At 41.7% G+C, this 18,431-nt stretch overlaps 1 protein-coding gene across 1 annotated transcript in view; it reads right to left on the bottom strand.

Annotated features, from left to right (window-relative positions):
- Nucleotides 1–18,431, bottom strand: part of Camta1 (calmodulin binding transcription activator 1) — a 731,341-nt gene that overhangs the window by 699,856 nt on the left and 13,054 nt on the right. Inside the window, 2 exon segments of the mRNA XM_042695784.1 lie at nucleotides 762–831; nucleotides 10,917–11,087. Of these exon segments, the coding sequence (XP_042551718.1) occupies nucleotides 762–831; nucleotides 10,917–10,985 (139 nt within the window). The 5' untranslated portion in view covers nucleotides 10,986–11,087.

Raw genomic sequence — 18,431 nt, 5'->3', positions numbered from 1 at the left:
TTTTATGTGGCCCAGATTTTTCTTTTTCCTGTCAATCATGTTATAAAATTTACTGTTTCATATTTAAGTCATCTTATAGCTCAGGTTCAATACACATTTATTTGCACTTTCATTTTCAATCCACATATGTGGATTCAGGCCAACAAAGCAGGGACACAGAAGCCCTAAAATCTAGCACATCAATTTAGGTTTTAAGGCATCCTCTTCCTCTTTATGTCATTCAATTCCAACTTGAGCTGCAAGTCATTAAGGGAATCTAGTTCCTTCTTCTAATTAGGGGGCAAACACTTGGGAGACTCTAGTATGATACCTTAGGCACACAGAACAGACTTTACACTTCACTCTCACCTCATGAGGTGACCCTGCTCAACTGCTCCCACTCTTCAGAGAACAGTGGTTCAAATGGGATCAAGCATGACCTGTGGCTTCCTCCACAGTGCCACACTGCTCTGTGTCACCTAGCACTGGACGGACTCCAGGATTAATATCCGGACATTTGTATTAATAGCCAACATCTGCAGTGTTGTCACCCTTCTGTGCAACTGGATCCACTGTAGCCTTTTGTAATCATCAATGAAGAAAGTATTCTTTCTGCTACCCCAGAAAGATTAAGTAACTCATCTAAGATCACACAGCAGTTAAAGGCAGAGCCCAGGCCTCCTAAGTCCTGGTCAGAGAATATTTCCACTGCACTATGATGGATTTCCTCTTACTGCCAAGCCCACCCCTTCCTGAAAGTCAAAAGCTTTTTCAAATCCTACCTTCTAGAGGTGGCACGGTGTTGAGAACACAGTAGGTGCTAGTTCCGCAGAATACACTTTGGGAAACGCTCTAAGGAAACAGAAAATAAAATGTAAAACTAATCTTTGAAAAAGATATATTCTGGCTCTTCTGTGATTTTCCTGCCAAAGATCCAAAACCTCAATCCAATCATGAAGACACAGCAGGCAAATCCAAAACGAGGAACATTCCACAAAATGACTGGCCTGCAATCTTCAGACTGTCATGATCATGAAAGTCAGACAGCACTGCCAACTGTTCTGTGGTGAAAGAGACTAAAGACAATCGAATGTGTCCCAAGGCCTGGCAGACTTTTTATCACAAAGGTCTGAGCTAGGTCAACAGGTAAAGGTAAACCGGATTTGAGGATTCTACAGCAGAAATGCCTCAATGTTAAGTTCCAAATTTCATTGATATATTGTAGTTACAGAGGAAAATGTTCTTGTTTGTAAGAAATATGTAAGGATTTGAGAATGACAAAAACATTGGCAACTTATTCACAAATGGTTCAGGGTCAGAAAAAGTTCTTTACATTGTCAGGGTTAAGATTGTTTCAAAACTCTTGAAACTTGTTTCAAAACTGTCTCAAAACAGATGTGCATCTGTGAAAAAACTCTGTGCTATTCAACATATATTTATGTAATTTTTTAACGGGAATACACATGTGCTGTAAATACATAGAACAATTTTTGCTAAAATCAAGGTCAATGTCAAATTCATTTTGCAGTCAAATCAACAATATTAGTAACCATTTCCACACCCGACGCATACAAAAGAATCTACAGTGAGCACTAACTAGCAGTGTGGTAACAACATGGAGATGGAATAGGCCAGGAGGAAGTTGGAAAGAAGATCTCTGCTCCCAGCCACTTCCAAATTTTCATCTATACATCATTCTTTTTTTTTTTTTTTTTGGGGGGGGGGCAGTCCCAGGGGCTTGATCTCTGGGTCTGGTGCTGTCCCTGAGCTTCTTTTGCTCAAGGCTAGCACTCTATCCCCTGAGACACAGCACTCTTCTAGCCTGTTTGAGTAGTTTATTAGAGGTAACAGTCTCACAGACAGCCCAGGCTGTCTTTGAACCGTGATCCTCTGCCCAGGCTGTCTTTGAACCGTGATCCTCGGATCTCAGCCTCCTAAGCAGCTAAGATTATAGGCGTGAGCCACCAGCACCTGGCCTCAGTGTTAACTTTTAAAAGTAAGAAAATAATAGCTCTTGCCAGAAAGTTATAAAACAAAAGATAATTTACAAGTCCAATAATCACACTTATGTTTAACTATGAAGAACTTAGTTTCAGCAGGTTATTAGCTGTCCTTGAAAAGTAACTGTAACTTAACTTCTCTGTATTACCTCATCAAAAAAAAAAAGTGACATTTACATCTCAAGAGGAGGCAGGTTATTAAGTGGGGTTACATACATCAAAGTGCTGTACATTCAAAAGGATCACATAGTTACTAGGTTAATAAACATAACCTAACAACTTTAACATTTTCTAAGAACTGAGATTACCTAAAATTTTTATGCCAAAAAAGGAAAACAACAAAAACAAAAAAACTCTTAAAGTCTCACTTAGCCAAGTGCCTGGCTTACACCTATAATTTTTGCTACTCAGGAGGTGGGGATCCAAAACTCATAGTTCAAAGCCAGCCCTGGCAGACCAACTTTAAAGACTCTTATCTCCAACTAACCACCAAAAAGTAGGAAGTGAAGCGGCTCAAGTGGTAGAGCACTAGCATTGAACACAAAAATGTAGGGACAAGGCCCAGGCTCTGAGTTCAAACCCCAGGACACACGGACACACCGACACACAGACACACACACACACACACACACACAATATCTTACTGAAGTTGACTTCCATGTATTTTCAATTTTCTTCTCCCTCATATCAAATGAGCAACTGTATCCTAAGAGGCCAATTATTTTCAATTATTTTCAGAATTTAAACAGTCCATCTTTCCCCATAATATTACTCCTACCTGCCAGCTCCTTACTATATAGCCATCAGCTCTTTAATTCTTTTTCTGTTTCTGGAAAATTCTTGTTCTAGGACTTTGTCTTTCTAATTTAAGCAACAGTAGCCACTTCTGGCTATTATTTACCATAACTGTATCATCTGGATCAAGGTTCCCCCATAAATTATGACTATCTTGGAACAAAATACCTATTTTAACCATGATCATAGGCACAGAACTACAGTCAGCCCTAGCTCAAATATAAGAGTGCTAGCCTTGACCACAAAAGCTTAGGGACAGCACCCATTCCCTGAGTTCAATGCCCAGGACTGGCCAAAAAAAAAAAAAACAACTATAGACTATATAGGCTATTATTCAAAGAAGCTGATGTGTCCCAACAAAACCCAAATTTCCTCTAACATTTGCTAGTCAGTAGCAACAGCTACTGGCCACATAAAGAAAACAACATCTTACCAGTTTTGTGATACGAAAAAGAATGTCTTCCATTCAAGGATTAACATTTTCTGGCTTCTTTTACCAACAGCATGACTACTTTTCAAAACATGGCAACAATGGATCTTAGGACAGATGTTTGATGTGATATACTAATAAATGGCTCCACAAAAAAAGGGCTCTCACACCTAACCTCAAATTTTCTTTAAGCAAATTAGTGGAAATACAGCAAAATAGCAGAAATATCATAGATAAAACCAACACACTCCCTCATATCACTGGCAAAATAAACAAAAGTCCTAACTGCTAATTTAACTAAGAAAAAAACTCACAAAAGTTGAAAGTAAAATTTAGGAAGTCTTTCTAAATTCCTATCTCCAAGCTCTGAAAACAAACCAAAAAGCACAGGAAAATGAAGACAAACAGGAGAGGGCTGTGTGGCATTAGACACTCATGTGCAGGCCTTGGTCAAGGATTTTCTCAGGACCATACACTGAGCTCTCTGGATGGCTTTCTGCAATACGCAATGGCTGTGCTCCAGGGCAGGAAGTAGCAATGCCAGCCCCAAACACCTGCAAAGCTGGAATGGCCCATCCTTCTCTGTGGAAGAATTTAGGGAAAATAAGCCCCTCAGAATCATACAACAGAGTGGAAAAGCAGATGTGCAAGTCACAGACCTGTGATTAAGTCCTCCTTCAGCAGCAAAAGTCTTGCTGCTCTTCTGGGCTGAATCTTCACTTGGTGCAGGACCACGTCCTTCAGGAGGCCTCCACTTCCAGCTTAAGCAACCCTGCAAGTACCTTCATGGCCTATTGCCCTCCTACTGTAATACTGTGATTCCTTCCATTCAGTCTACATACACAAAGGAGCACCTCCACATACCAAACACTGCACAGAGCTGAGACTCAGCAGTGAACTAACACATGCAAAGGTCCTGCCCTCCTAAAGGAACATTGTAGAAGGGCGAGACATACAGTAAACGGGATGATTTCTAATGGGATACATGATACAAACTAAGTAAAAACATGTGGTCCATTACTATGAAAACTCAACAAGATTACTTTTGTTGTTCTCCTCAAAGCTTAGTCAGGGCATCAAGAAACCTGGACTCCATCATTAGACAAGTCAAGAGATCATCTGGAGAGATTTAAAATTTCGGATGCCCAGTCTACAATCCAATCTGAGCAGAATGTCTGGGAAAGGGGCCAGAACGTATCAGCATTTTTAAAGGTTCCCAAGTCAAGGGATAAAATAAACAGTCCTGGGCTGGGAAGGTGGCTCAGTGGTAGAGCGCTTGCCTAACATGCATGAGGTCCTGGGTTCGATTCCTCAGCACCACATAAACGGAAAAAGCCTGAAGTGGCACTTTGGCTCAAGTGGTCAAGTGCTAGCCTTGGGCTGAAGAGCTCAGGGACAGCGCCCAGGCTCAGAGTTCAAGCCCCATGACCAACAAAAAATAAATAAATAGTCTTGTGAGTCTGGCTTTCCTAGTTTTCACAAGGCCTTTCTGTTCATGTGGTCATCTGAGCATTTTTTTTAAATCCAAGTTCTGACTTTACCCGTCTGTGTGGGGCCGGAGACACTGCTTCTAACAAGCCCCAGGTCACAATATTATGGCCACACCTTAGACATCAGAAACAAAATAATCAACCTAAAACATCAGAAATTAGATAGACGACTTTTTAAAAGAACCTTATAGGGCTGGGAAGGTGGCTCAGCGGTAGAGCGCTTGCCTTGCATGAGGCCCTGGGTTCGATTCCTTAGCACCACATAAGCAAAAAGAAAAAAGCCAGAAGTGGCGCTGTGGCTCAAGTGGTAGAGCACTAGCCTTGAGCTGAAGAGCTGAGGGACAGTGCCCAGGCCCAGAGTTCAGGCCCCACGACCAGACCAAAAAAATAAATAAATAAATAAATAAGAACCTTACAGTCCTGACATTCCTCAACTGCTTAATTCTGTGGCTTCCTAATAAACCAGAAATACTTGTCTGTTAAAAGATATCACACCATAGAAAATACATATATCTAATAAAGACTGTATACCACACCTCACAATAGCCCAGCAAGGTAATTAAAAGAAACTAAGGGATGCTCAATTATAGTACCTCACAACTACAGAAATACTGTAAATAGACAGGTCCTCACCTCTATAATCCTAGCTATTCAAATGCCTGAGATCTGGGGATCACAGCTAGGGCTGTGATCACTAGATTCTATCTCCAAATAATCAGCACAAAGCAAGACTGGAGAAGTGGCTCAAGTGGTAGGACACCAGCCAACAAGTAGATGGTTAAGTTCAAACCCTAATGCCACCCCCACCAAAATGAAAGGCACCCAAGAGGGGAGATACAGAGCGATTTCAGAATATATCCTAGATAACTGTGAAGAAAACATTTTTTTTAAAGAAAAAATAATGCATGGCTATTAAGGGCTAAAACATGAGGCAAATGGTAGCAGGGTGTAAATGCATATTGTATCAATGTATCAAGCACAGACTGGAAACAAGGACTATGTTTTATTCATTTTGTCTTTCTTCAGAGAACCTAGGGTAGAATACTATACACAGGCACTTTCATATGTGTGTGTGTGTGTATATGTATAAACACACACACACACACACACACACATATAAATGTTTAGACAAATACAGATGGCACATAGTTTTTGGAAAATGAATTAATGAAAGAAAATGCTATATAATAATCAGTGATTATAAGCTTTAGAACAGAGAAGTAGTACTCTGAAAACTGTTTTTACAGTTCTATGAAATAAGGACTAAAGATGTTTAAGTCTCCACACAGCACCTTTAAAGCTGAGGATTCACACAGCTTACTAAATCAAAGATAGGAGAAAGGCCCTATTGAATGCAATAAATCACTATACCAAGTAGAAGTAATTAATAATACTAAACATTTTTGTCACTTAGTCTATCAAAATATAAATTGATTCTTAAAAATCCATGGCCACTAAATATAGTATTGCATGTAATAACAATCAAATTAAAGCAGAGTCTGAAATTCTTTGTCCCTTTACAAAACTCACCAGTTTTATGTGGCATTCTGGGCATGCTGTCTAGATCAGGCAGGCTAATGCACAGAAAAAAAACTACATAATGGCCCAAATACCGTAAACGTCATCTTCTAGCGCATGTAAAGTCTGTAACAGTTGTCTCTGGTCAGTAGAAAGCTCCCCTCCAAACAGGGGCTCTGGCACCATGTGCCTCCCTCCCATCAACCTCAGGAAGAAATGGGAAGCCTGCTGGTTCCCAGGGCTCCTACGGATGCACTGAGACGATGAGGAAGGTGTACATACTCATGCCCTGAGGTCTGGGAGCAGGGCCCCAAGCCTTAAGTAGCTTTTTTTTTTTGGTGCAGTCCTCAGGCTTGACTCAGAGCCTGGGCACTGTCTCTGAGCTTTTTTGCTCAAGGTTAGAGCTCTCTACCACTTAAGCCTCAGCTCTACTTTCTGTGTAAGTGATCTTTTAATTACAAGAAGCCCTCCTTTCAGAAATGTCTTCTAACCTGAAATTTTACCTTTAATTCTTCCGTCATTAGGCATCTGAAACAAACCTACTAGCTTTCCTTCCCTAATAAATATTCTTAACACATTAAACATAAGACTGCACCAAGGGTATTGTTGAAGGGATATCTGCCTCGTTCATCCTAGTATCTCTCTAGTATTTAATTCAATGTCTACAATAGAAGTTCATGGAAAGAAAAAGAGCAGCCCCAGTCTCCTGTGCTAGGACTTTTACTAAAGGCCCTCTGATCCTTTTAGACATAGCTGTCCCTTTGAAAGTACTACTGTGTTGTCTCTTTCCCTCTGCTTTCCTGACAATCCCTCTGAGCTACTGTGCCTTAGTGCTCCTACCACTGAGATAGGAACAAATCAGTAGCCATGAAATCTTGGTCCAGCAAGGCTATTTTTTACAGGGAGCCTTTTAGAAGTCCCTGTGGTACACATTCAACAAACTAGTCAATACAACTAATGTTACTTTAGGTCCACTAAGAAAAGGGGGAGTGAGTTTCTCCATAGGTTCAATGAATATTAACAGCCAATCCTAAATTTTTTGGCTAGAGCAGAAGCCTATATATAGCACAAGAAGGTATAAGTCCTATCAACATACATGCTTTGGGAACACTCCGTAATATCTGAGTGTAATATCTTAGTGATATCTGAGACTGAACAACCAACAGGTAGCTTTGTATCATTTATGAACCACAAAAAAAGTTAATGGGGAAAAAATACATAATGGAACAGAAAACTATTTTGTGCTCACATATTATCTCTTTTCATAAAAGTTTAAAATGTACATGGCACAGTAGTCCCTGTGCAGCAAGAGCAAGGCCCTGGGTTCAAACCCCAGTACCAAACAAGTAAGTAAATGAATAAGTAAAACTTCTGACAACACTCCTCTGGGACAGAAGCAAAACCAAGAGATACATTCACACACTCACATTAAAAAAGAAAAGTGGCCTGGTAAGTGGCAGCTTTCTCCTCTGGGGACAGGCAACAAAGCAGGGAGCAGGAGCCTCTAATGGACTTCGGACTCTGGCCATGTTACCATGTTAGGCATTCAAATAGAGTCCAACAGCACACAAATGACTACAACACCCACAAAACAGTTACAGACCTACGCAGCTTACAGAAGCTAGTCTTAGAATACATGAAAACCTGATTTATGGCCTGAGTAATCAAATTAATTGATTCACTATTACCAAAGATTCATGTAAAGTGTAATTCAAAATTTGAAAAAAACTTTCCAGATATGAATCAAATATCATTAGAATTTTCATAAATTGAAGTGATCAGGAAGCCAATATACTCAACAGTGTGAAAATAATCTAACAGCACTTGATAAGTATCCTCCATTTATACAAAAAGGATATTCTAGCAGAACACATTCAGGAGAAACTATGTAAGATTCAAAGTGATACTTTTTACTAAAGTTAACAGTAGTAATGATAACAATTGTTAACTTCTCAGAAACAGCAATAAAATATCAGCAGAATCAACTCAACAAACTAAGACTTCCTTCCATGAACTACTATGTACCATCAGTGTCTTATATCAAATCTTATTTTCATCCTAAAAGGCAGAAGCAGACACTAGGCCTATTCTAGAAAAGAAAGTCCCAAGGTGTGGTCCCAAAACTTGATGAAGGACCCATACCAAAGCAGAGCAGGGAGCCAGCGACTCCCTCAACCAGCTTCCTGGAACTACTTCTGGGCTATTTCCACAGGAACATACAACCCATTACCTAAGAACAGAAGTTTCTTCTCCACAAAGTAAGTACACAAAAGACGAGGCAGAAAAAGTACACAGGTTACTCTGGAAGAAAACTAGAGCAAATGAATACAGTGGGGAGCAGCACAAAATGTCTGTAATCTAAACTGGAAGAGGACCTTAAAGAAACGTGACACAGAGACTGAGGCAGAACACTGCTGTGCACCCCTGGAAGACAACCTTGTCTAAAGATATTTAGTGCTTCTCAAATGTTATTTTGGTCCATGAATCAGACCACACATCATCTGTCACTACTGCCCAAAACATTAAAGCTTCATAAAATTAAAGGAGAAGCTAGGGGCCAGTGGCTCAAGCCTGTAATCTCTAGTAGAAAACTGAGATCCAGAGGGCTGCAATTCAAAGTCAGCCCTGGCAGAAAAGCCTGTGAGATTGCATCGGCAAAATAACCAGCAAGAAACTGGGCTTCAGGCTTGTTTCAAGTTGTAGAATGCCAGTCAAGCAAGCAAGCCAAGCAAATTCAAAACCTTAATACTGGCAAAACAAAAAACAAAAAAAACTCAAGTGGTAGAATACCAGATGAGCAAGCAAGCCAAGCAAGCATAAAGCTCTGGGTCCAAATTCCAATACCACCAAAAACAAAAACAAAAAATGGACTATAGGAAAGAATGACACAATTTCTCATAGGAGAGCAATAAGGCATATGCCAAGAAACTGGAGGCCCCAGTCCCCTGAATGGAACTCAGCTATCTGAAAGCCTTTCTTAAACCAAACTCAGCCAGAACTAGGAAGGAATCCAAGACACACTCACTCGAAAGGCCACAAGAGACTTCTGCAAAGTCTTGCACAAGATCTCACCCGCTTCACCCCAGGAAGAGGCCCCCAAACCCACACTTCAGTGTAGTTGTTGCAAACTGCTCACATCCTAAAAGCCTAACAACCAGTTGTATGAACTACTCACATTCTCACAGCTATTAACAACCGGCTTGCCGAACCCAGAGAACATGAGGCAGCAAATTGAAAGGGAAGAAACAAAACTAAAACACAAAAGAGGAGCAAGGGACAGAAGTAAGACCAAAAATTAGACAGAAAGTCTTGAAAGTCAGTGCCAATGGCTCATACCTATAATCACATAGCTTCTCAGGAGGCTGAGATCTGAGGACCATAGTTGGAAGCCAGCCCAGGCAATAAAGTCTGTGAGACTATTGTCTCCAATATGAGCAAAAAGCCAAAAGTGAAGCTGTGGCTCAAATGACAGAGCACTTTTCTTGAGCACAATGGCTTAGGGACAGAGCCCAGGCTGTGAGTTCAAGGCTCAGGACTAATGGGGGGAGAGGGGGGAGGAGGAAGGATGTCAAAGACGTAGCAGTTTGGGATCACTTATCATAAAAGCAAAGATTCCATTCAAAAGGCCTTAAAGATATCACAGCATTAAAGTTCAGTAATTTAATTACAACTTGATCCCAAGTTACCAAGGAAAACGTAAGTTAAATTAAGTATTATATAACTCAATGTAGAGAAAGAAGAGTAAATTTTTTATTTATTTATTTATTTATTTATTTTTTGGGGGGTCTGGTCGTGGGGCCTGAACTCTGGGCCTGGGCGCTGTCCCTCAGCTCTTCAGCTCAAGGCTAGCGCTCTACCACTTGAGCTACAGCGCCACTTCCAGCTTTTTTTTCTTATGTGGTGCTGAGGAATTGAACCCAGGGCCTCGAGCATGCAAGGCAAGTGCTCTACCACTGAGCCACCTTCCCAGCCCAGAAGAGTAAATTTTAATACATTTTGTTTGCATATTGCTTTACATCATTATAAAATGTTTCCAACTAGATCATTTCATCCTCAGTAACATCATCAGACAAGCAGGAAAGCGGGAACCTCTGGTAACAGAAGAGTTTATCAATGGTAGTTACAAGACAGAATGTTAATTTGTCTGAGGAAAGAAGACATAAGAAGACACCCACGCCCCTAGATTGGGGAGGAAGACTACCTGAGAAAGCTCAACACAAGGCTGACTCACATAACCTTCACCTGGAACTTCTCTATTTCCCAAGTTCCCCTCTAAAAACTCCCATCCTACAGAAGAACTGTCCTAAAGTCTCCTTGCTGTGTCAAAGGAAATGACTGTCACCACCATGACTGAGCAATATTGACTGTGACTTCTGGCGGGCTGGCTCTCTTGTCACATGTCAGAGGCTCACACAGCAGGAACTAAGGGCGGCCTCTGGTCATCCGTCCACTGAGAGAATCTTCAGATAACCCTGGGAGCTGAGACGCAGATCCTTCTCCACCTGAGCCCAGTCCTTATGCCCACACTGCATGCAGCTCATGGGGCTGGAGAGCTACAGTGGTCAGGCCCTTCTGAACTCCTCACCCAAAGAAACCCTGAGATGATAAAGTGTTTTAAGCCACCAAGCTGGTGGTCATTGGTTACAGCAGAACTAATACACCACAGCCCAACAGGTCCAGCATCCCAGTGATTTTGTTTCTCACCTTGAACTGTAAGAGGTGCTTAAAAACTGCTTTTTTTGCTGAGAAACACTGACTCCTTACTTGGGCCATAAAGTTCTGGCTCTCTTCCAGCTTGTGTTAGGATGTTTTCCTCCCTGCCTGCGCCAAGAAGGCTGACCTCCATGGACTTCAGCACCAGGGTTCCCTTGCCCTCTGAAAGTGCAATGAAGAAAAACAAAACAGGCTGACATGAATGACTCCCTCATCCGTGACCCACATTTCCAATGCCACGCTGCAAATGCCCACTTCAAGGTGACCCCCCAACTACATGTACAACAGAGCAGATACGCTGTGTCTACCCTACCCAAAATATCCTTGTCCTGTATGTTCTATCTCAGCATAGCCTTAACCAAATTCCCAGTAGTATGATTCAAAATCTAGGAGTCACCTTCTCTCAGGGTCCACATTCAATTACAAAAAAGCCACACTAGCACTTTCTTCAACCCAGTGCTACAAACAATGCTGCATTGTCAGAAGTGACTTTCTCAACTCCAGTCCTTCCTATTTGCTCACTCATTCATGTATGCTTTCATTCAACCAACAAGCATTTAATTAATTACTAAGCCCAGGACTCAATTTCTAATGCCTAGAAACAGAACATCTGAGGAAAAGAAGAGAAGTAAACAAGCAAGCCCAATGCTATGACCAGGAAAACCACAGTGCTACAGTGCAAAAAGGAAGAGCACTCAATCCAGCCTGGAAAAGCAAGAAGTCAAGAAGGTGCATCACACAAGTCTCATCTGGGCTGAAATCTGGGCTCAAGGACATCCTTGAGCACTTGCATTCTGGAGAAAGGCGCAACTTCTAGGTCATAGCCACAGCAGCAGGCTAAGCCTTCAACCACAAGAACGCAAGGGACTCAGGCACAATCAGAATCTAAAAAGTTTAACATGATGTGTGTGGCGCTATGCTGTGTGTTAAACAGAGAGCAACAGATGAGGGGGTGGTCCACATTAGCACCCTAAAGGAGAAGTGACATTATCCAACTGACTACAGTCTTCTGCTTAAAAAAAAATTTAAATACAACAACCAAAGCCTTTCTCAGGGCAGAGAATAAAATCCAAACTCAAGTCACACTTTCCAAGCCCCTGCCACTTGACTCTTACCTAACTTTTCCCAGATCATCTACCCACACACACTAAAATTCCAGATAACACCTTGTCTTCTCTTGGGTTTGCCTTTGCTGTGTTTCCTTCGCTCTGAATTTCCTGTCCAAACCACCATATTCCCCTGTCAATTAATCCAGGCCAATCCTACCCCCTCTAAGTTTCCCCAGGCCCTCAGAGTGCCTCTGACGCTGCTGCAGTCAGTCATATCCCCACCGGCTCCCCCTACAGGCTTCTGGAGTACACATGTAATGAAGTGAATCCTCTGGCTCACACCTGTCATCCTAGCTACTCAGGAGGCTGAGATCTGACCACTGAGGTTTAAAAAGCTGGCCCAAGCAGGAAAGTCCGTGAGACTCTTATCTCCAATTAACCACCAGAAAACTGAAGTGGCACTGTGGCTCATAGTGGTAGAGCACTAGGCCTCGAGCTAAGAAGCTCAGGGACAGCACCCAGGCCCTGAGTTCAATCCCTATGAGCAAAATAAATAAATAAAACGATGAGAAAAATATTCAGTTCACCAATAAGCCATTTCTTTTTTTATTGGTTTTGCTGTTGTTGTTGTTTGTTGGTTGTGGGGCTTGAACTCTGATCCTAGGCACTATCCCTCAGATCTTCAGCTCAAGGCTAGCACTCTACCACTTGAGCCACAACTCCACTTCCGGTTTTCTGGTGGTTTATTGGAGATAAGAATCTCACAGACTTTCCTGCTTGGGCTGGCTTTGAACTGTGATCCTCAGATGTCAGCCTCCTAAGTAGCTAGGAGTACAGGTGTGAGCAACTGGAGCCCAGCTACCAATAAGCCATTTCTAAGAGGCCAATCATGGCAGGTCACAAAGACATAATTGTTTTTTAATTATATGAAAACAACCAAAAGCCTAGATTTCCAGCTAGGTGCTGGTAGCTCACAGCCTACTTAGGCTGACACAGACTCCTTTTCAACCATGAGCTGGATAAGGTGGCACGAGTCATCCTAGCCTTGCAGGAGGCATAAATAAGTAGATTCAGTACAAGCATGCACATGGGCAGGAAGCCAGGCCCTGTCTCAAAAATAACTACTGCAGCAGGGTAGTAGTGGCTCACACCTTTAAATCCTAGCTACTCAGGAGGCTGAGATCTGGAGAATCACAGCTAGAAACCAACGCAGATAGAGAAATCTGCAAGAGGGCTGGGAAGGTGGCTCAGTGGTAGAGCGCTTGCCTTGCATGCTGGGTTCGATTCCTCAGCACCACATAAGAAAAAATAAAAAAGCCGGAAGTGGCGCTGTGGCTCAAGTGGTAGAGCGCTACCCTTGAGCTGAAGAGCTGAGGGACAGCGCCCAGGCCCAGAGTTCAGGCCCCACGACCGGACCCCCCCCCCCAAAAAAAAGAAAAGAAAAGAAAAATCTGAAAGATTCAACCTCCAAATAATTAGAAAAATACTGAAATGGCTGTATGACTTAAGAAGTAAGTGGCAGAATGCCAGCTGAACAAGCAAGCAAAACTAGTGAGGCCCTTCGTTCAACCACTGTTACCAACACACACACACACACACACACACACACACACACACAGAGTGACTAACAGAGGACATGAGAGACTGACTGAAATACACTGTAAATGTGTAGAAATGTAAAGATGAAATCCAGCATTGTATAATTAAGGTTAAGCCAAATTTCTTAATTGTTTAAAAAAAAGTTTCACATCAATAAGTTGGGCAACACTAGATTAACTAAGTAAAATATTTTTTTTAACCTGCCAAAAAGGGCTGGTAGTCTTAGCAAGTTGAGACCCTGAGTTCAAACCCCATTATCAAAGGGGAGAAAATAGGCCTAAATTTCAGTGTGTTTTCATAATGAATTATCCTTAAACAAAAACAGCTATCAGCCGGGTACCTGTGGCTCACACCTATAATCCTAGCTACTCAGGAGGCTGAGATCTTAGGATCACAGTTCAAAGCCAGCTTAGGCAGGAAAGCTCATGAGACTCCTATCTCCAATTAACCACCAGAAAACCAGAAGTGGCACTGTGGCTCAAGTGGTAGAGCGTTAGCCTTGAGCTGAAGAGTGGAGAGACAGTGCCCAGGCCCATAGTTCAAGCCCTTGTAACCAACAAAAAAAAAACTATCTAAATTTAAGATTTTAAAGTAAAGCCAGGTGTAATGGCTCATGCCTACAATCTTAGCTATCCTTGAGAGGCTGAGATGGAAAGATCATAGTTTGAAGCCAGTCCAGGCAAAAAGTTCACAGGATATTATCTCAACCAAGTTTTTAAAAGTTGGGCATGGTGGCACATAACTGTCCATCCTAGCCACAAGGGAACCATAAATGAAAGAAACATGAATGTAAACCATCCCAGGCATAAACATGAGACCCTATTAGAAAATAACTAAGGCAAAAATGAAGGGAGGTGTGGTACTTAGCAAGCACAAAGCACCAAGCACAAAACCCAGTACCACCAAAATAATAAGTAAGCAAGCTCAGAAAGAGTACTTAACTTGCTCAGCCACAACAAACCAGGCAGTTGTTTTACGAAAGTTATACACAATCACAACATAACCCAACCATCTCCACATATCCTACTAACCTGCTTAGCTGATTACCTGGAATTACTTCCCTAACTGTTCCCTCAGTTAGCCCCCTTGTTCTTGCAGAGTTCTGCTCAGAAAGTTTCCCCAAACTCTCAGTTGAGTCACAAAGCACTTGCCTGCAGGATGCTGTACCTGAGCTGTAATTCACCTGCATCCTGACTGATACCACTCCTTCTTGTGCTAGCTCCATGAGGATAAGGACTGACTCTGCCTTGCCCTGTGCCTAACACAAACCAGCACTTTATCATTTGCTGAGTAAATAACTGACTCAAAGCCTAACAATACTGAGGTACAAATGCCTCTACAGTATTCCAAGTCCTACATCTTTTAATAGTTCCAACAATAGCTATATAAATCCTAAAATCACAATATTATAGTAACACATTTAACTCTATTTAATAAAGATTCAAATAATGTTATCTGCTACTCTCTACTAACCAGAATGTGTGTTAACCAATGTACCACAATTTTTCATTACAAGCAAGGCATCAGAAAATTCACACATCAGAAGTACAACAAAGGTGCTTGCTTGCCAGATTTTTGGCTGATAGTGCACCCTTCTGCAGAAATAAACTTTGCCTTGCCACACTCCTTTCAAGATGGTTTCTTTACACAATACACCAACATTCCAAGACATTTCTAACTATTTGGGGGCTCATCCGGGACCTGGCACATCACCTGAGGAAATCCTGAAAGTTCATTCTTAGGAAGAGATGCATCCAACTGTCTCAATGCGACAGCCTCCAGTGGGGCTAAACCAGCATTCCCTTGTGGCTGACAGTGGACTCAGAATTGAAGGTGAATCGGCGACACAAGAAAGCAGCCAAAGTAAAGGGGCTTGGACAGAGGGGTCCAGACTAAAATTGCAGTGACTAGTATCTCCTCAGCAATATCATCCCTCAAGGAAACAAAGACTGCAGGCCCTGATGCCACATCTCAAGTTTCTGTATTCCAATACAAGCCTGGGCAGTATGCTAAAAGTGAGCTATACATCTTGTGACTGGGGATAGGAGAAAAACTGGGAGACAGCAAGGGAAGAGGTAACATCCAAAAAGGAATATACTCTTTACCTGACTTATGTAACTTTATTCCCTCTGTACAGTAAGCACAGAGTAAACATTTGACAGTAATTCCGCACATAGATAACTTATCTAAGAGAAGTGAAAGCATTTATCTACACAAAAACTTGTGCATAGCAGCATTTTTCTTAAGAGCCAAAAGGTGGGTTAACCCATATGCCCATCAACCAGTGAATAGAAAAACAAAGTGTGGTACATCCTCACAACAGAGTATTATTCAGCCATAAATGGAATTACATAATGACACATTCAACAACATGCCTCCAAACATGCCAACAGAAATAAACCAGCACAATACTTTATGCTTCCATGTCTAGCATAGACAAATCCATACAGACAGGAAGTAGATTAGTAATTGCCCAGAGAAAGGCAGAAGGGGGAGAGACTGCTAATGGGTACAGAATTTTTTTGAACTGATGATAACATGTAACTGGTGATGACAGTTGCATAACCATGTAAATATACTAAAAAACATTTTTGGGAGGCAGTACTGGGGTTTGAACTCAGGACCTTGCGCTTTGCCAGGCAACAGCTCTACCATCTGGGCCAATAACAAAACAAAAAGTTTTTACTATTTTTCCAAACAGAGTCTCTTATTTATGTCCAGACCAGGCTGGACCATGATCCTATTTAGGTTTCTAGTATAGCTGGGGTAACAGGCACACACCACTAGGTTTTTATTGTTAACAAGGGATCCCATAAACTTTTTGCTCAGCCTCCTAAATGCAGCTAGGATTACAGGCGTGAGTTGCCATGCCTGGCTAAAAACCACTAAATTTTTGAAGGATCAATGTTATGGTACACAAATTATACATTAATAACATTATTTAAAGAGGAATCAAATAGGGATTTAACTACTAAAACTGATTTGCTGATTTTTTTTAATATAATACACTTTCCTCTTGTTAAGTACAATGACTAACCACTGCTTGCCTGCATAATAAATGTCAATTCAAGGTCACTTGAAACACTAACTACACCAAACCATTATAAACTCAAGAGAGTTCCATGTGCTAGTTCTCAGTCTTTTACATAGTATCTCCAAACAACTGTTTTTTCATCCTGTCATCTACAATCCCATTTTCTCCTTGTTTCCTCCTAACTGGAGAAATTGTAAAATTCAAGAGATTAAGGGCAGGGAGGCTAAATGAAGGAAAAGACCCAACAAGGTTGTATAAAAATGTGACAGATCTTAAAAGAGTCTACCGTCTGTGTTCTTCTTCACACACAGGTGCCAGACACTTAAAACAGTCTATTTCCTGTGTTGCTTCTACCCAATCTGAAGGCAACATCTCCTTTCTTACCATGGACGGACAACTCCGATCTTTTAAGCCTACTGGTAGATCCACAAAGAAGAAAGAGGAAGAAGCACCTCCCAATGTCTGAACTGTAATACCTCAGATGTATTGGTCTTCCCAAACTGCATGATTCTACCTCAGAAAGCAAAAACTACACAGACCACTGCATTCCAGGGTGTCCTGCTTTGCTGCCATTCCAAGTTCTAACACCCACTGCTGATTTATTCTACATACATGAAGGCCGGTGACTGAGCATGCCTGGCCTCCTATCCGTCCCTACAGTGACCATTTTATCTGTGAAAAGTTTAACCCTTACAGCAACTAAACATAAGAAACCCATTTAGGAGTCAAATCCTTTCATTGCTTGATGGAAATAGTTCAAGGTTCCAGAGCCCCTGCCACAGCCCCTTTGCACACAAGCTCTTCTCAGCCTACTTCCTCTATATAATGGGTAGGCCACCACTCCAAACTGCCTTTCACCAGGATGAACACAAAGCGTCGTGCTGAGGGGAGTCAGTCCCACTCTGTGCTGAGTGGTATCATTCTACTGAGCCATAAGTGAAGTCTAGTGATGAAGAGCACTGAAGTCAGGACACACAAGGGCCAGGCCTGCAGCCACAGTAAACTAAGCAAAAGCCAGTAGACAAAACCCACAATGTTGCAAGGAGAAATGCTTCAAGGAGAAATGGAAGGGGATGTAGAGAAGCAGCTCTGGCCTCCCAAAGAGATCCCAGCTCAGCCCAGGGCACCTCTAGAGAGAACATTCAGTGCAGGCCCTCTAGGGGCAGTCCCCAAACGGCCCGCTGCACTTCACCATCTGACTGGAGCCTGAGACTGTTTCTGTTCTTCTTGGATTAGAACTGCCCTGCTTGACCTAACTTGAGTGGTCTAATTTAAAGTGGAAACAGCTTATCTCCCCTGAAAACAACTCCAAACCACCGACATCTCTGAGTGAACTTCAAACTTTTCTGAATGAGCCAGCCAATCCTCTTTAAAATATTGTCTCACCTAAGGCAAAAAATACTTCATGTATAAATGAACACCTATTAACTAATTTTGTATATATGCAATGTTTATGATTAATTTCAGGCACAATTTACAATCCTAAGATAATGAAAACATTGTGATGTATTTTATCTTAGAACCTTGTAATTACTTTTCTCATTCAAATCCACTTGATATTTTTATTTTTTTAATGGTGGCAAGATACACCCAACATAAATTCTAGTATTTTAGCCATCTTTGAGCATGCAATTTAGTGGTAATAAGTACTTTCAACTGTTATGCACCATTAGCACTAACCAGTTTATTTATAAAAGTATTCTGAAAGACGTGACTTTTCATTTTTATTTAAGAAAGGGGCCCTACCTCTGGTCCTTCATCAAACAAGGGCAAGGAACTTCATCAGGATGGGACTGTGGTGGGGTGGTGAAGAAGGCAACAAGG

Source organism: Dipodomys spectabilis, unplaced genomic scaffold (genome assembly GCF_019054845.1).
Source record: "Dipodomys spectabilis isolate Male_0828 unplaced genomic scaffold, ASM1905484v1 ptg000188l, whole genome shotgun sequence".
Taxonomy (NCBI): domain Eukaryota; kingdom Metazoa; phylum Chordata; class Mammalia; order Rodentia; family Heteromyidae; genus Dipodomys; species Dipodomys spectabilis.
This window is presented reverse-complemented; position numbering and strand designations above follow the sequence as displayed.